At 42.1% G+C, this 19,878-nt stretch overlaps 1 protein-coding gene across 12 annotated transcripts in view; it reads left to right on the forward strand.

Annotated features, from left to right (window-relative positions):
• FAT3 (FAT atypical cadherin 3) overlaps nucleotides 1-19,878 on the forward strand; it is a 673,325-nt gene that overhangs the window by 463,609 nt on the left and 189,838 nt on the right. For all 12 annotated transcript variants that reach the window (XM_054524904.2, XM_054524910.1, XM_054524913.1 and 9 more), the window contains one exon: nucleotides 8,044-8,105. In XM_054524904.2, coding sequence (XP_054380879.1) covers nucleotides 8,044-8,105 — 62 coding nt within the window. The remainder of the gene's footprint in view (nucleotides 1-8,043; nucleotides 8,106-19,878) is intronic.

The raw sequence follows: 19,878 nt of genomic DNA on the forward strand, positions 1-19,878 counted from the left end.
AAGGGGGAGAAGTGCGCCATATTGCACATCTGAGCGTGCACATCAGTGGTATGTAAATAGCGCCTAAAGATGGCATCATTTCATACGACATCCTTAGTATTGGTTCGCCATCTGTGGCTTAATTTCTCTGAAGAAATCCAATATGGCATTCAAGGTTTAACTTAATAGCCTAGAGACTTCTTCAGGTGCATAAATGCATCCTCATCTAGGCAGCATCGGAAGGCAGAACCAGAGGGCTCTGTGCAATTGGGAGGAAGAATCATGAAGACTGGTGATGAGGAGAGGAATTGATGAAAGAACAGATGGGAGTGGGAAGTATCCAGGTATTCTGGTTAAATTAGGCATGTACACAACATCTCTGGTTCTAACTGTATGAGCGTGTCCACATGCATGCATGCATGTGTGCATGAGGATGGCAAGATCACTGGGTACAGGAGAGGATTATAGAGGAGGAGTATTTTGGAAGTATTGTCTACCATAGAAGATCATCTTCACTACTCCCTCCCTTGTTGGCCCCACCTTACCCTTCACTCTGATGACAAGTGGACTTGACCCAAATGCTTCTAATCAATCTAATATAGCAGTAGAGTTAGGAAGCAGGGCTTGCCTGAACCTTAGAACTCTCGCTCCAGGCTGTGGGCGACTCCATCTGTCAACTAGGCCTGAAGGGAAGTTGCCAGGTCTGTGCCAGCCTCTACAGTTTTCCTCTGCAGGATGGCTTGTTCCCTTTGCTACCTGTAGCGGCTACAGAATCCTGAATCCAAAGGGAAAATATTTCTGGCAGAAAAATACTGCCTGGGATTTCCCTGCTGCTAAGGCAGAATTCAGAAATGCCATCCATTGGCTTGCAAAGAAAGAAATGAAATGTATCTATTACAGAAAACCAACAGCCATAAACCATGTTTGACCCACAGCATCTTCATACTTTGGTTTAAAATGTACCCTCACTTTTACAGTTTTAAAGCTTCTATTAGCATCTCGGAAATCTCTATTTATGAAGAGAAATCCAACTTGCAGGCTTAAGCTCCATGGGTGATTTCCCCTGTCAGCTTTTTCTTAAGAAAATTTAATAGCAGCACCACGTGCTCAATTGAGCAACTCCAAGTCTTTACACCTGATGAAACAACCTTACTTAAGAAGCATATCTCGTGGGGGTAGTTTCCAGAATCCTTTTTTAACCCCCTTATAACTGATGTTGTAGCTCTTGTATATATATTGTTTTCTTTCTGGTATTTTTTCTTTTCAAATAAATACCATCCAGTCTGAGAATATATATTACTTAGTTGTTTATTTTTTAAGGAAATGTGATACAACTCTTCACTCCAACTTTAATTTTTCCTCTACTCCTGAAAGTTGAATTTACTATGCATGCATTTCATTTCTCTCTAAATTAAGTGCACAGCCTGATGTCCGTATGTAAATACTGCAGGGAATATTTTAATGCTTCTTAATGGGCTGAAGGGAAAGAGGTGGAAATAGGGGTTCTAGAAGTCAGAATCTTGTAGAAGACATCGTAAATGTTGGAATAACCACTGTCTGTATTTTCCCTATTTAAAAGCACGTACTTAACTGATATTTTTACTTTGCTCCTTTTGAGAAATATGCATAGGATGTTTAATTTCATGTCAGTTCTGTGGATAAATAAAAACTATAACACAGCATGTATTGTTCCTGATTGGGTGACCCACCCAGGTCCTGCACTGCCGGGCTCAGAACCATTGAGAAGAAAGTGTGCTCAGGGAATAAAGCAGGGAAGGAAGAAGACTAATGATCTTCCTGTAATATTCCTTATATTGCTGTACATTCTTCACACTGAAAAGACGCATTAGGACTTTCCTAGATGAGGAAACTGAGGCCTAGAGAAGGAATATGATTCCCTGTGATCTTATGACCAGTTACTGACAGAGCCAATTCTGGTACCCAGGTCTCCTGGCCCCTAGACAGATGTCTTTACCAATGCTCCACATCTTCTGCTAGGGAGATAAAAGGGAAACACTGAAGAAGCTCCAGAGTTAGTTTTGTTTTTGGTTTACAGGGTTTCTTTTTTTTTAAAGACAGAGTCCTCTCTCTCTCACCCAGGCTGTAATGCAGTGACGTAATCATAGCTCAATGTAACCTCAAACTCCTGGGCTCAAGCCATCCTCCCACTTCAGCCTCCCAAGTAGCTGGAACTATAGGTGCCTGTCTAATTATTATTATTAAAGAGATAGGGTCTTACCATGTTACCCAGGCTGGTCTCATACTCCTGGCCTCAAGCAATCCTCCTGCCTTGACCTCTCAAAGCATTGGGATTATAGGCATAAGACACCACACCTGGCCAAGAGTCGCTGGGTTTGAATTGTGGTATAGTCATAAATCACAAATAAACCTCGGGCAAGTTTATTTAACTGTTTCCTCCTGCAAATGGAGTCAAAATAATTCCTATTTCTCTGAAATTTCAGAGTTAGAGGAAAAATTAAAGTTGTGGTAAAGACATGTATTAGGTCTGTTTTTTAAAAAAGCAACTATGTAATATATATTCTTAGACTATATCATATCTGAACTATTGTGAGATAAAATGAGATTATGTATATGAACTGTTTAATATGTGCCTGGCACATATTCAGTACTCAATAAATATTGGATACAACTATATTATTTTCCTATTTTTCTCCCTAAATTAGGTCGAAATCAGGATGGGAGAGAACAATGGAATGGCCACAAATCCTTTGTGCATAAGATTAAAGATTAAAAATATTTAATCAGCTGCTGAAAAAAATTTTTAAAAGGCTATCAGGAATTGCTCTGATGACCTCCAAAAAACAGGAAAACATTAAAGTTATTCAAAGGATGGAGGAGAGCATTCAGACAGCTTTAACACCCATGCATTGGAACCATTATGGCCACTCTGTATAATAAAATAACATTGAGAGTTCTGGAAGACTACATCCACATCACCTTCATTCAGATAAATTTTGCTTGATACCTACAATGTGCCAGTTTCTGTGTTAAACACCAGGAATACAACATGAATAAGATTTATTCACCACCCTTTTGCTTGTGCCCTATTAGGGAAGACTGACTCTTTGGAAAATAATTAGAGCAAAATGTTGTGTGCTGCAAAAGTAGTATTTTATCCAAAACATTGAGGAGTCCTTGATCTAGGTTGTGAGCTTAGTTGTGTTTAAAGACCCAAAGCCTTTGCCTTCTGCAACTGTAGTCTAGATGGAGATTCAGATGATAAATGAATTAATTACATGCAACATGCCAGGTAAGGAAAGGTCCGAGAGGGCTTCACATAGAAAATAACAACTCAACTGTCTGGAAGGATGGTGAAGGGTTTACCAGATAGCTGGGCACAGACATGAAGAAGTGAGAAGCATAGGAGATGGGATGTGAAGAACACAGAGGAAAGAATTAATTGTCGCTCACAAAGCTGATAATTCTAGTTGTATTTTTAAAATACCAAACCCAGCTTCCAACAGTCTTGGAGAATTATGCTGAAACAGCTAAGACCTGCATTGCTTCAAGTAGCACTTAAAGAAAATGTGAATGTCATGGCAGCAGATTACACAGCTGCGACCCAGGACACCCACAGGCAGAAAAATCAGGGAAAAGATGTCATCCTTACAGTATCACTTCTCTGACCATAACTGCTTAGAACATTTTGAATTCTGTTTCGAACAGGCAGCCACATTTTCATGCTCAGGCCGTTTCTCAGAGAGAGGTCATTAGATTCTTCCATCTCCATAACAAAAAATCAAAAGCAGCCATTTTTAAAGTAATTGCACAGTTCCAGCCATATGTCTCCCCCGCCCCCTTATTGAGTATCATTCACTTAGGACTGGCGTACTTCCCCTCCTAAATTGGAGGTTTGCATATGTAATTATATCAAATGATGTGTTTGTTTATATCTCCAAGCCACATTCAAAAGCTTGCCTATGATTTATCTTTGAAATTCAATTTCATCATGTCAGTCCCCAATTTACTGTGCCTAGTGGGTCTACAATTACATGTGTAATGCACACACCTCTCTCGTGTAGATTACAGAATGGGGTTGCCTTCCCCAGTGATGAGTCAGAGTGGTTGAAGAGGGAGGTTGCTCTGTTTTGTCTTGTTCTCTATTGCTCTGTTTTGTCTTGTTCTCTATTCTCTGTATTTTGTCTTGTTCTCTATTGTCTTGTTGTCTTATTCTCTATTTGTTCCAAATGCATTCAGCTACAACAAAGTTATTATAAAGGAAGAGGTAGCACTGGTCATTTTAACTAATTCCTCTGGGCCAGGAAGGATGGCTCACTGCATTCTTTTCTGACTGTAAAAAATGGCAGTGCTGCTGAGGTGCCGTAGCTCATCGTAAGTAGGTACTTTGAGCAGGAGGAAAGCTTTTACACCTTAGTGGTTTAGCTGACCCTGGCTTGATAACAAGATTTATTTTATCAAGATTTTGATAACAAGATGTATTTATTTATTTTCAACTGCAAATAACTACCGGTTGTTGCTGTAACCATAAAATTTCAATGTTTCCATGTTCCAGATTCCCATGGACAAGCCCAATCAACTATTCATTTCAACCCTTCTTCATGCCTGAGGCCTAAACTAACTAACCTATTCATTCATTCATTCATGTAAATATTTTTAAGAGCCTACCTTTTCCAAATATAAAAGACTTATTAAAACCTTAAAGTCAAGGTTTATGATTTTCTAGTGATTTTTCTAACAGCTTTATTAGCATATAATTTACATGCAATAAACTTCACCTATTCAAAGGATACAATTTAATTGTTTTCAGAATATTTACAGAACTATGCAACCATCACCATAGTCTGTAATTTTAGAACATTTTCATCCCTTCAAAAAGAAACCTTGTACCCATCAGCAGACACTCCCTATCCCCATACCACCTCATCTAATTTCCTACCGATTTCCACTTTTAACTTACATTTTATTTCTTGCCTTTTATTTCATATCTGTGAAAATAAAGATGGTAGAAGCCAAGAGAACTGTAACCTGCAGAGGCTTTCCTGTGTCTTTTTACTCCAGGAACAGAAACTGCTTGTCTTCCTCACAGCTCCAAGTTCACTGTTGTGTATGTTGTTTCAGACTTTTCAGGAAGCCTGTCTCTCTCTGTTGGCTGATCAATATGTGAGAAACACATCCAGGTGAAGGTATGAAGGTGAAGGGGACCCTGCAGCTCTCCCAGTTACATGTAGGCATTGTGAAAACAAGTGAATGTCCTAAAGAATCGCCCTAAGAATCATCAGGAGAGGAAGCTGACCTCTTCCCTGTGCACAGCCACACCACAATGGGCTGTGGCCATGTGACCCTGGGCAAGGAGCACCTGTGATGATAGAGAGTCCTCAGGGGAACAGAGGGCAAAGGGGTCCTGGTCTTTTGTGGCTGGAAGAGCAGCAGGGTGAAGGCCAACAGCACTTTGACTCATTTATAGCCTCAATATAACAAGCATGTCTCATTCCTATTGTGGACTCTAATAGAGGAGCCCCCACACAGGAGAGGGGAGGCTCCATGAAAGCTTCCCCTGCCTTGTGAGAAAAGAGTTACTCCCCACTTTGAAAGAGCCTCTGTGACATATGACCTTGTCCAATAGAATGGCCCAAAAATGAAGGTGTCAGATGTGTGTGTTAGACATCCACTGGGGTGACCACACAGACCTTCTGTCAATGTGACTCAGAGCGCTGTGCTGCCCTTTATTCCTCTCCTCACCTCCCCACAGCAGGCACTCACAGGCTATCTCCATCACCCCACCCCACAGCCACACACACTGAGCCCAATGTTCTGATCTAGACGCTAGAGCAGCTCAGTGTATTTCATTCTTGGACATGTCTGGTCAGAAGAAGTAAGGTCAATAAAAAGTCACAGTGAGATTCAGTGAAAGATAGTGGAATTGGATAGTACTTTACTCTTAGGATCAGAGGACCGTCACAGGCCTCACCCCAAGAGATTCTGATAGAGTAAATGAGGGATGGAGCAGGGAGACAAAAATCCATGTTTTTTATGTTTCCCTGGTGATTCGGATGGTCAGCTAAGGAAGGAAAGTCACTGATCCTCCTTGACCTTCTTGGTGGCAGTCTATCCTCCTTAATCTCGGACAGTAGCTCTTTACATCCAAGAGTGCCTAGTATTGCTCATTCACACAGAGGAACTCTGCAAACTTTATGAGTACACATGTCACACAAGCCTTTCCCACCCACAAGTACACCCTCCACACACAAAACAATACCCTCCTAAACAAACACATTCCAAGTCTGTAGCAAAACTGAAGAATAGAATACAGCGGATCTCTTCCAGAGCAACTTTTCATTAACTAAGCATTAATGAGTTCCTGTTCTTTGTTCTAGGTGAGGAACTAGGTAGGCATCAGAGTTTCCAAATCAAAAGACAGGCCCTTCCCATGAAGTAACTCTGTCAATTTGTCTAGCGAGGAAATACTGACATGTGAACAAAGGATTCTAGTGTAAGGCAGAGATCAATAATAGAGAGCACCGGTTATATGAGGGCAGAGCAGATGGCCACCTAACCCTGTTAAACAGGGTCAGCAAAGGCTAACATCTGAGCTAAACTTAAAAAATCTAGCTCAGTGTAGTAATGTACAGCTTGGGTGAATATAGTTAATAATAGTGTATTGTACATTTCAAAATTGCTAATAAATTTCAAATGTCCTCACCACAAAAAAATGATAAGTATTGTAGGTGATGGATATGTTAATTCACTTGATTTAATTATTTCACATGGTATGCTTGAATCATAAGCTCATTTTTTACTATATATATATATACCATGTATATATATATATATATACACCTACAACTTGTCAGTTTACAATAAAAAAGATAAAGAAAAAAATCTGTGGGGCACATTCCAGAATGAATTCATGGAAAGTTAGATTATTTGTACACTGGAAACACAGGTTTTCCTCCTGTGGGCAGTGTGGAGGTGGAGAGGAGGGGTTAGCTTATAAACAGTCATGTTACTCTGAGTGGGATATTATTTTGAAGGCCGTGGGGAGCCATTTAATTTCCTGTGGTATCTTCTTGGCTTTCTCTAAAATCTGTGTGCTCCCACCCACCACTTCTGTATAAGACAGAAGCTTGAGGTCAAGAGCTCTTTCACAGCCCCTGGAAATACCTTTCCACATTGCACCTACCTCACCAGCACTGGGAGCAGGCTTTTCATATGATTTTTCTCTGTTCCTCCATTGTCCATCAGCATATACCAGGAAAACAGCCCACCCCATATTCTCTTTAGGAACATTGTGGAATCAAGAAATGGAACATAAATTTGACCTCTTAATTGCCATTTGACAAAAGGAATAATAAAACCTGCAAAAGACAAATTGGTGCAATAAGCTGAGAGGCCTTGAAGGTTTTGTCTTCTCATTTTCTTTTCTTTGTCTTTCTTTATACTCAAAGGGGTGATTCACTTATGAGAAACACCATTGGAAGAAAAGATAGATATTTTTCATGTGGAACTTATTTTGTATAAAGATTCAAACACATAAAACAAAATGATAAAATTACAGTATGAGATCTTTGGTGTGTAAGTTATTAAATCTGAAATAATTATGTGTACAAGTAGCGATTACAACATTCTTTGTCAAGTATAACAAAAATTGTATGTGCATATAAAAGTTAAGTGAGAAAATACTGTTTCATAGTCTGAATCTAATCAGCATAAACAACCTATTAATTGTTCAGGAACTCTAAAATCTTTAATGAGGTTTCTACTGTAGAATATCAGTCATATGCAAATGAATCATTGGAACTCTTCATTATCAGAAAAACAGAAGATTTTTAGTGATTTTTTACATCCCCAAAGTGGGATGTACCCCAACTGTGGTAGACAGGCTGAAACAATTTTTCAGGTTTTCTTTGTAAATTTTACTTTCTTTTAAGAATAATTCTTGAGACCATTCTGATTGTCATGGGGGATTGGAAAGTTACAGTTCCATACCACTTTTGCTTTTCCTTTAACTGGACTTGTTTCCCCACACTCAGTAAGCTGTTTGCCCCAGATATTTAAAAGTCAAATATTCTCATTTCTACACAGGTCTGATTACAACAACTTCAAGGAAATTGGATCGAGAACAGCAGGCAGAACATTTTCTGGAGGTAAGCGCATAGAGGGAACTGCAATTCATTAAAACTGACTTTCACTAAACTTTTTTAACCTTCAACATAAACTACACCTTCAATATATTTGAACAGTGGATATCAAAGTGAAGATATTTCTCTTGGGCTGCTATGTTCTGAATTTAGGGATTTCTAGTGTGTTCTTCTCAACATGCTCCTGTGTGCTGAGCCAGGGTGGTAGGGCAGCTTTTGCCTTTTGCTGAAGACAATGGTGTATCACCATCTCTGCCTTGACTTCAGGCCCTCGTGTCAATAATCAGAAAAGAAAGTTCAGGAGCAGAGCCCTGTGAGCCACTGGGGCCACAGATGTAAAAAGAGAAAGAGCGTAAGTGTACCATTTATGAGGAAGGTTTGCTTTCCTCTTTTCTTTCCTTGGGGAGAGAGTTGAGAAAGAGAAAGCTGCTGGTTGAGTCACTGCCAGAGATGACTATTGCTGAAACCATAAAATGGACTCCTTTAATTCATTAAGACAGAAACTGCAGTAAAATCAACTCTAAAAGTGTTATTTCTGGAGAGAGAATAAAAAGCTATGAGATGAGAAAAGAGCTTTGCAGAACATTCTTTCTTTAAGCATCGAGTGTCTTTATTGGGAAGCTTGAAGCCTGGGTAGTTTGTATGACACCGTGATTTAATTGTGACTGTGTGATATGAAACAGATGACAATGCTTAGAACTCAAGGCTCTGTTAAGGTTTTATAATGTGTCTACGCTTCTAAAATAATCTTTTAGTTCCTAAGAATCACTTTCTGGAATCTACCACCCCTCCTAACACATATACAAACACACATACACACACACACACACGTGCACATGCACACAAACACACCCTTCAAATCTTATGAAAGAATCTCTTCTGGTCTACTCCTTTAAATTAGCTCACCAGTCATGATTTATTTAACGAACATCGGACTAGGAATCAGGCTACCTGGGTCTTGAAGCTGCCCTGCTGTGAATAGCTTGAAGCTATTTAATTGCCTTGAACCTTAGTTTCCCCTACTATGAAATTTGGCAAACAATTACAATCCCTTATACCTCAAAAGATCACTCTTAGGATCAAACCTTCTGTTTTGTATCAAAGTATTTTTAAAACTCTTAAAGCATTGGATATAATAAAGGATTATTATTATTATCATCATCATACAATACTATGATAATCCTTTTAAAACATTACTATCATCTCATAAAGATAAAAGGCTCCAGGCTGCCAAAAAAAATAATTATAGTAATTCTTTTTTCAAAATCCTATTAACAGGATGCAGTACCTACCTGGTCCAGAACTTAAGTACATTTGCCAGAAAAATAAGACCTTATATTATATTCATGGGCTTCTTTCCTTTCCAGAAGACAGTCCAGGACACCTGGAAAGGCTGTGTTCTTAGATAGTTGAATCCATTACTTCCCAGAAGGAAGCAGGAAGGGTGTCTCATTATCTGAGGAGTCTGGCTGAGATCACTTATGGCCCGGTCCCTTGCAAGGTCGTCTCTGTCATCAGGAGGTTTGTGGTGCAGTGTGACTGTCACAGGACGGATCTATAGCAGAGCAAAGAGGAAGAGTATTTTCCAAGCATTTGAATTCACTCCCCAAAGAACCCTGAATGGATTCACATCCTCTACAGACTTACATAAATACTGAGTAACGTTTTAGTACCTTGGACTAACACAGATTGGGATCTAGAATATCATTGATCAGTACAAGTTGAGTATCCCCTTATCCAAAATGCTTGGGATGGGGTGGGAAGTATGAAGAGAAGTTAATAAATTAGTACAAACATATGGTGTGATACAAGACATAAGACTCAGTACTAAATAGATCATTAGGGTGACTAGAGTTTATAATAATGTATTACATATTTCAAAATAGCTAGAAGAGAAGAATTAGAATGGTTCTAGCATAAAGAAGTAACAAATGTTTAAGATGATAGATAACCCAAGTACACTGATTTGACCTTTACAAGTACATGAATGTATTAAATTATCACATGTACCCTGAAACTATGTACATCTATTATGCATTGTTATAAAAAAAATTTTAAAAATGCTTGGCATTCGAAATGTTTAGTATTTTGGAATATTTTCGGTATTCTTAGTTGAGCATCCCTAATTCAAAAATCCAAAATTCAAAATGTTCCATTCAACATTTCCTTTGAGCGTCATGTTGGCACTCAAGAAGTTTCAGATTTTTGAGCATTTTGGAATTTGGGCTTTCACATTAGGGATATTCAACTTGTATCTGGTATCATCTGCAGAGGGAAGTAGGATAGCGTAGCAATTAACAACTTTATAGGGTTGTTGGGAAATTAAACTATAAAATACATGTAAAACATCCAGTCCAGTGGTGCTAAGTAGGTGCTTAGTAAAGTGTGGTTATCATTGTTGATTGTTGTGGTTTTAAGTATTATCACATGATGACATAATATCAGAAGCTTTCTAAAGATTTAACAGCACCTCCCCACTCCAGGAAAGACAGAAGCTCCAGACCACTGAAATGCAGAAGGAGCCCCAGGTAGTAAGCGCTGGACTCACCCGGTGTACCAGGGACTGCCCTAAGTCCTGGGGACACAAAGTGAGCAGGAAGGATGGGGAAGCACATGGAAATGAATAAATGCTGTAACTTCAGAAAGAAGCTCTCTGAAGTCACTAAAAGAAGGTTCCATGATAGCGCCTGAAAGCGGGGGGTGACAGGCAACATTCAGTAGACTAGTAGACTTGTTTGACATGGCATTTGATGACATGATGCCAAGATTCTGTTCAAGAAACAGAATCAAGACCACTGTGATGAAGAGTGTAAAGGCAGAGTGGGGATGGGAGCGGAGGTTATAGGAAAGCGGATTGGAAAGGCAAACAGAGGGGACTATGGTAAGGATTTTGAATTTTTCCTGAGTGCAATGGAAAGCCTTTAAGCAGGGGTGACATGATGTGACTGTCATCATAAATGACGGCCGGCTGCCCTGGTGGTCAGAGACAGACTTGGGGTGGGGGCCGAGGGTGACCAGTGGCAGCAGGGAAATGTGGGAAGCTTCTATAGAGATCCAGGTGAGAGATGAGGGTGGTTTGAATGAGGGTAAGGGCAGTGGATCAAGTAGGTCTAACACAAATCCTATCATGATTTCAGCTAGCAACAGCACACTGGCTTTTCTGTGATCTTTAGAGTGAAGATTTTTAAACCACAGGTCATCAGAATCATACCAACTTGCCCTCCAGCGACCTCGTTGCCCTACCCAGCTCCCAGGCTCGCCACACGCACCATTTCATTTAGTAAATCTGCTAAGGCTTTCAGAAACCAATTCAATCTCAATCTCTCTCTCCCTTTGTCCTCTCTCTCTTTTTCTGTCTTATGCACACGGTCTTACTCTCACTCCCTAAAATTGTACAATTTTGGCCACATTTTTTCTTCTATATGACATCGCTGCAGGAGTTTAAACAACATTTCTTTTTTTTCCCTAAATAGACCATAGAAGGAACGTTACTTTAACTTAGTCCTGCAAAAAATAAGTGAAATGATATCATTGAGAATGTAGAATAGAGTTGTCTGTTATACACAAAATTTTGAAACTGCTGATATATTTTGTGACTTGTAAGGCCTAGGTGTGGGTAATTAACCTCCTGGAGAGTGTTTAATTGCCGAGATAACCTTATGCTCCTCTTAAACTCATATTAACCTTCTGGCTCTATTTCATATCTGTCCTTCCCAATAAAATAAAATTGACTCTTCTTGAAAGGACCCATTTAGAAGCTGACCTGGCAGGTACACTGCTGAATAGATAACCAGGAGGACATTAATGATTTCTTGGTAGTTTGCTATCCCCATGGTAGAAAGCACTTTAGTTGTATACTGCTGACACTCCATCTATATATTGGTTTAAGATATTTAGCTTGATGGTGTATGGGCTGCAAGGGTTTTTCAGTCTGTAGAGCATTTGCCTAAAATCTGTTACTATAAAAGGAGGGTTGTCATTATCAGAATCCAAAAACTTGCTAAAGCAACAAGAGCAGCAAAGAACTGTAGGCAAATTCACAAGTACAGCTTATACTTCTTCAGTGAATTCTAAGTGTTAACTCTTGCCTGGTTTGGAAGTCTGTTATGTGAAAATATTGGCCTGATCTCTTCCTACCATAACATGCAAAAATATAGAATTTTTAGCTCATTTGTTCAAAGTCATATACCTTCCTTGATACCCAGTTATGATTATAGTGGAGATAGAAGACTAATTCCAGCATACAGATGCCGAGAGTTGATAATGGACACATAAATGAAACAGTGAATTAACGTTTTAGTGTTTTGGTTGTGACTTTAGCCCTGATTACTTCATTATCAGAGAAGGCAGCTGTGAAACAGGAAATAAATGCACTAACTCTTTCTTATTATATAATCATTTGTATGGATTATTTTTTTTGTTGTTTTGGATGGGTGTTTTTGGTTTTCTTTCCTTGTTTTTTACCTATGAGATATTTAAGCTCCCTGTGGGCATGCCACTTGATTTATCAAGACAGTGAATTAAGGTAGTGTGGGAAAGCTCAGATGTTAAATTCAGGTGTGCTTGTGATTGTATTTTGGTACTGTTCACAGAGCTTAGATGGGCTGTTGAACCCCTCTGGATCCCCTTTCTCTCATTTGTAAAGTGGGGGTAACAATTCCTACCATAGGGTTGGTATAAAGAGTAGATTAAATGACAGGTGAAGCATGCTCAGGACGCTGTCTGTTAGACAGTACATGTTCCATGAATGGTAGCCATCGTCAGCATGGAATGTGTTAGTCATCTCTGTATACAAGCATCTGTTCGGCACTCAGGAAACAAGAGACGCTTAATAAGTGTGTGAATGAATGCTTACATTAAGAGACGTTATTTCACTTCTCAATGAGACCTTGAAGGGGAGAGAATTAACATGCAAGAAAGAGCATGGACGTAGAGACAGAAAGAAGGCATGCTCGGCTTCTTTTCATCTGCATGAGCGTTGCCAAGTTAAATTAACTTTGATCCTCCTTTTCTTCATCTGGAAAATGGGGTTAATAAACTTGCCTCACAGATAAACTGCATGGAAGGCCTGGCACACAGAGACGCTGGTCACCTATTGCTTGCCCTTTCCCTCTTTTCCATCTCCTTCCTCCTCCCCTTGTCCTCCACAAACACACTGCCAGTTCCCTTTCTTTTCCTGGACTGGCTCCAGCAGTTTGAAAAGCTTATAGCACTTCGATTATTCTTGAAAGATACCTCTACTTAAATAATCCTATAGTCCTGGCTTAATTATGTGTGAATCTTTATCTTGCTTGCTGAAGAGTATTATTTGCCTCCCTTTTGATCTTGAAATGCTTCTCTGTTCAGGGCTGGATGGTTCTGATAAAAGTCTCCCAAAGGGAACACAGAGAGTGTTTTATTTGCAAATCAAAAAAAAAAAAATTAAAAAGAAGATGACAAGGCCCAGTAACCAGTGTAAAGACAGTGGATGAGCAATTATGTCATATATATGCATAGAATTTGGAACAGCCCAGAGAATGTGGTTAAATGTAATAGTGAATTCAGTCAGTATAAATAACAGATTACAGAGGAATAGACTAGATCCATAGGAATGTATATTATTTAGTATCTGTCTTTTTTAACAAACTCATCCATTGTCCTCTGTAACATACAACTCATGTGAATATTTTTTCTTCCTGTCTGAAGTTCTCATCCCTTTTTATAGTTTTATTTTCAGAGGGAAAAAAATATTGCTCTTTATTAAGTTTTTATAACATTTTCTCTTGCCTTAGGATGCAAATTGATTTCTTTGCTGAGAGTACACCCTTAACAGCTTCTTTCTTGGGTAAAGCATCTGCTTTTAAAATGATGATAATTTCTGGTAGAGAAGAACTGCAGGCTCATTTCAACCCATTAAACAGTCCACAGTTTCGTAATTTAACTTCAAGAAAAATGGAAGTTTCTCTTCTTAGGCATCTCTTTCTGCCACCCTCAGAAAACTCTGCAGAAAGTATCCATGGGCCCTCAAAAAATGGTATGTCTGTGCATAAAAATAGCAGCATGGAGCAGGCATCAGCGTCAGAAGGAGAGTTGATGACACCTTCTGTGCTCCAGAGCTCCCAGGAGGCACCACACACAATTAATGCCCTGTGACACAGCTGCTGACCTCTTTCCACTCATTCCTTCCATTCTCTCATTTGTTCACATTCTTATTCTTATTGTATCAACCTCGATAGTTAATAGATATGCACTCGTTCTGTTTTTACTTCCTTTCATAAAAGCTTTATCGAATGCCTGTTCAAGGCCTGGCATTGGGCCAAGTACTAAGGTTTTCTTCTTAGAATTAGTGTGTTTTTCCCACTGGACATTTTTTCCTTTGACTTTCACAGTAAGATCTCCTAGAGTACTAAACTGCAGATCAAGTAGGGAGCTACTTTCATTAGCTGCTGTCTTGGCATCAAGAAACTGTTATTAATTCGTATATTCCTAACTGTGCTCTCACATTATATAGATACAGAAACTGAGACCTAGAAAAGAGGAGCATGATCCAAGGTCATACAACTACTTCCTGGCAGTACCCAGGATAGGTCTTTCTGTCTTTATGGAACAAATATGGCTACCAATATCCATCAGCTTATTGAAATGTGGCAAATTGAATCATCTTTTCTCGTTCTCATTTTGTAATAATGGATTTATCCAGGTGTCAAGTTAACCCAGCCTCAAGGATCAGTCTCTATGCATCTGAAGAGGAGGTTTTCTCTCATACTCTGGTTGTCCATCCACCACCCCCTCAGCTAATCCTCAGAGCCTGGTACTCTGGCCTGCCCCATCCACTCAGCTCCATACAAGGCTCACTCTGCTGCTGGGCTGTGCCTTGAGCTCCAAGACCAAGCCCATCTGAGAGGACGCTGTGTCCACGTGGTGGGTACCAGCTTGGACTCAGCAGAGGAGTAACTGCAAAGCACGTATTATAGGCTGAATTGTGCACCACCCCCCACCACCAAAATCCATGTGTTAAAATCCTAACCTCCAGTAACTCAGAATGTGACTGGATTTGGAAAGAAGAGTCTTTAAAGAGGTCATTAAATTAAAGTGAGGTCACTGGGAAGAGCCCTAATCCAATATGGCTGACTGATGTCCTTATAAGAAGAGGAAATTTGGACATAGATATGTACAGAGGGAAGGCCATTTGAAGAGACAGGGAGAAGACAGCTGTCTGTACAAGCCAAGGAGAGAAGTGTTGTAAGAAACCAAGCCCTGTCAATACCTTCTCAGATTCCTAGCCTCCAGAACTGTGAAAAAACAAATTTCTGTCATTTCAGGCACTTTAGTCTATGTTCCTTGGTTATGCAGCCGTAGTAGACCAGTAAGCAGCCAGATTTCATCAACTGGCCTGTCCCTGCCCCTCCTCACAGCACCACCTCACAAGGCTACGCAAATGCATCAGATTTTATTAGGGACTGCAGCAACTACAATACAGTAGAACAACCTCTGTCTAAATTTGAGGGTTCCCGTGCTTCATGCTCCATATCCCAAGGGAGAATTATCCTCCAAGTTAAAACTCTCCACAGAAGGCCCTCTTGTGGCATACATGGGTTCCTAACTCCTTCCCTGCCTTCAAGTTTCTAGCTTCCTGCGTGCCTCCTTCCTCCATTCTTCTCAGTGAGTGTTGCCAGCGTACCTTTCTCAGAAATCCCAGTGTTTTACCCACAAGAATGCTTCTTGCCCAGGAAAAAACCCCTCCTAAGCAGGAGATTTTTTTAAATTCATGTCATTCTTAAATAATCCCCCCAAAAGGTTTTAGTGGGCTAGTTAGGGATGGCCATTGACATTCCAAGTCTAGCTAAACAAGGAGTGGTGATGGTGGTGGTGTGATGATGGTGGTGATGGTGGTGGTGTGATGATGGTGGTGATGATGGTAGTGTGATGGTGTTAGTGATGGTGGTGGTGTTGGTGGTGGTGGTGGTGATGGTGGTGGTGTGATGGTAGTGGTGTGATGGTGGTGTGATTTGGTGGTGTTGGTGGTGGTGTGATGGTAGTGGTGTGATGGTGGTGGTGTGATGGTGGTGGTATGATGATGGTGGTGTGATGGTGTGATGGTAGTGGTGTGATGGTGGTGTGATGGTGGTGGTGTGATGGTGTGATGGTAGTGGTGTGATGGTGGTGTGATGGTGTGATGGTAGTGGTGTGATGGTGGTGTGATGGTGGTGGTGTGGTGGTGGTGGTGGTGATGGTGGTGGTGTGACGGTGGTGGTGATGGTGGTGGTGTGATGGTGGTGTGATGGTGGTGATGGTGGTGATGGTGGTGGTGTGATGGTGGTGGTGGTGATGGTGAGTGGTGGTGTGATGGTGGTGATGGTGGTGGTGGTGATGTGATGGTGGTGAAGGTGGTGATGTGATGGTGGTGGTATGATGGTGGCATTGGTGGTGGTGTGTTGGTGGTAGTGTGATGGTGGTGGTGGTGGTGTTGGTGGTGGTGTGATGGTGACGTGATGGTGGTGGTGGTGTGATGGTGGTGGTGGTGGTGATGGTGGTGGTGATGGTGGTGGTGGTGATGGTGGTGGTGTTGATGGTGGTGGTGTGATGGTGTGATGGTGGTGGTGTGATGGTGTGGTGATCGTGGTGGTGTGATGGTGGTGTGATGGTGGTGGTGTTGGTGGTGTGATGGTGGTGTGATGGTGGCGGTGTGATGGTGGTGGTGGTGGTGGTGGTGGTGTGATGGTGGTGGTGGTGGTGTGATGGTGGTGATGGTGGTGGTGTGATGATGGTGGTATTGGTAGTGGTGTGATGGTGGTGGTGATAGTGGTGGTGTGATGGTGGTGATGGTGGTGGTGTGATGATGGTGTGTTGGTGGTGATGATGATGGTGATAGTGGTGGTGTGATGATGGTGATGGTGTTGGTGTGATGATGGTGTGTTGGTCGTGGTGATAGTGGTGGTGTGATGTTGGTGTGTTGGTGGTGATGGTGGTGTGATGGTGTTGGTGTTGGTGGTGGTGTGATGGTGGTGTGGTGGTGGTGTGATGATGGTGGTGTGATGGTGATGGTGTGATGGTGCTGTGATGGTGTGATGGTGGTGGTGTGATGGTGTTGGTGTTGGTGGTGGTGTGATAGTGGTGTGATGGTGGTGGTGTGATGGTGGTGTGGTGGTGTGATGGTAGTGGTGTGATGGTGGTGGTGTGATGGTGGTGGTGGTGATGGTGGTGGTGTGATAGTGGTGTGATGGTGGCGGTGATGGTGGTGGTGTGATGGTGGTGGTGGTGATGGTGGGTGGTGGTGTGATGGTGGTGTGATGGTGGTGATGGTGGTGGTGGTGATGTGATGGTGGTGAAGGTGGTGATGTGATGGTGGTGGTGTGATGGTGGTGTTGGTGGTGGTGTGTTGGTGGTGGTGTGATGGTGGTGTTGGTGGTGGTGTGATGGTGACGTGATGGTGGTGGTGGTGATGGTGGTGGTGTGATGGTGGTGATGGTGGTGGTGGTGATGTGATGGTGGTGAAGGTGGTGGTGTGATGGGGGTGGTGTGATGGTGGTGTTGCCGGTGGTGTGTTGGTGGTGGTGTGATGGTGGTGATGGTGGTGGTGTGATGATGGTGGCATTGGTGGTGGTGGTGTGATGGTGGTGGTGGTGGTGGTGGTGGTGGTGTGATGGTGGTGATGGTGGTGGTGGTGATGTGATGGTGGTGAAGGTGGTGATGTGATGGTGGTGGTATGATGGTGGCATTGGTGGTGGTGTGTTGGTGGTGGTGTGATGGTGGTGTGATGGTGGTGGTATGATGGTGGTGTGATGGTGGTGTGATGGTGGTGGTGTGATGGTGGTGGTGTGATGGTAGTGGTGGTGGTGTGATGGTGGTGATGGTGGTGGTGTGATGATGGTGGCATTGGTGGTGGTGGTGTGATGGTGGTGGTGGTGGTGGTGTTGGTGGTGTGATGGTGGTGGTGGTGTGATGGTAGTGGTGGTGGTGTGATGGTGGAGATGGTGGTGGTGTGATGATGGTGGTATTGATGGTGTGATAGTGGTGATGGTGGTGGTGTGATGATGGTGGTATTGGTGGTGGTGTGGTGGTGGTGTGATGGTGGTGTGATGGTGGTGGTGTGATGGTGGTGTGATGGTGGTGTGGTGGTGTGATGGTAGTGGTGTGATGGTGGTGGTGTGATGGTGGTGGTGTGATGGTAGTGGTGGTGGTGTGATGGTGGTGATGGTGGTGGTGTGATGATGGTGGTATTGGTGGTGGTGTGATGGTGGTGGTGGTGGTGGTGTGATGATGGTGTGTTGGTGGTGATGGTGGTGGTGATAGTGGTGGTGTGATGGTGGTGATGGTAGTGGTGTGATGGTGGTGGTGTGATGATGATGGTATTGGTGGTGGTGTGATGGTGGTGGTGTGATGGTGGTGATGGTGGTGTGATGATGGTGTGTTGGTGGTGATGGTGGTGGTGACAGTGGTGGTGTGATGGTGGTGATGGTAGTGGTGTGATGGTGGTGTGATGGTGGTGATGATGGTGGTGGTGTGATGGTGGTGTGATGTTGGTGGTGTTGGTGGTGGTGTGATGGTGGTGGTATGATGGTGGTGATATGATGGTGGTGATATGATGGTGGTGTGATGGTGGTGGTGGTGGTGTTGGTGGTGGTGTGATGGTGGTGGTGTGATGGTCGTGGTGTGATGGTGGTGGTGTGATGGTGCTGTGATGGTGGTGGTGATGGTGGTGGTGTGATGGTGTTGGTGGTGGTGTCATGGTGGTGGTGGTGGTGGTGTGATGGTGGTAGTGATGGTGGTGGTGTGATGGTGGTGGTGTGATGGCGGTGGTGATGGTGGTGGTTTGATGGTGGTGGTGTGATGATGGTGGTTGTGGTGTGGTGGTTGTGATGGTGATGGTAGTGGCAGTGATGGTGATGGTGGTGGTGGTGCAAGAGATGGCAGTTGTGACTATAGTGATGGCAGTGGTGATGATGGAGATGAGGGTGATAGTGACTACTGTGATGGTGGAGATGGTGTTAATGGTGGTGGTGGTAGTAATGGTGGCATGCTTATGAGATGGGAGTGAGGGTTACTATTCCTAATTTTACAGAACTGTCCAGGTTGGTATGGGCCCTTAAGAATAATCCTTTCTGAGATCTTCCCACCGGTATAAATTGCTGATGTACCACTTAAATTTCCCTATTGTCTAAAGAGTAAATATTGAATCTGATACAGAAAAACAAACCTTTCAGAGCAAATATTAATTCTCAGAGCTAGTACGTTCAAAACAGAGATTACAAGATGCCCATGGGTCTGGGTAGGTAAGTAATTCAGAGGAGCAGCATGTGTGGGGGTGGTGGGGATGTGGACGGGGAGGAACAGTGGATTCTACCTGCCCCTTCTTCTAAAGAGGCACTGCCAGCAGCAGGTGTGGAAGCAGGTAGGCCCAGTATCAGCAGGAAGTCTTAATTTGTTTCCCAAAAAAAAGAAAAAAATCACATTTGCATTCCACATCTCTCTATATTACATGTTGACAACTCCATCATTTTTTTTAAACACTGTAAGCCAACGAACCCCAGTTTTGCAACATTTGATAGAAAGGAAGACTTCTTACTTGCCTCATAATTTGTAATCCTCTCAGAATGAAGTAATTCACATATTTTGTAGGATGTAATTAGTTTCTTATCTTCCCTTCACCTCACATCTTTTAAAATGTACCCATCTTTTAAAATGTGCCCATAAAAAGAAATAAGAAATGAGCCTATGGCTGAGTCTTAAGAGACTGTTGACATTGGAAATTACCGCATATGAGGACTTGGTTGGGATCTCAGCTGAACATTGTCCGCAC

The sequence above is a fragment of the Pongo abelii genome, chromosome 9, assembly GCF_028885655.2.
Source record: "Pongo abelii isolate AG06213 chromosome 9, NHGRI_mPonAbe1-v2.0_pri, whole genome shotgun sequence".
In the NCBI taxonomy this organism is placed as follows: domain Eukaryota; kingdom Metazoa; phylum Chordata; class Mammalia; order Primates; family Hominidae; genus Pongo; species Pongo abelii.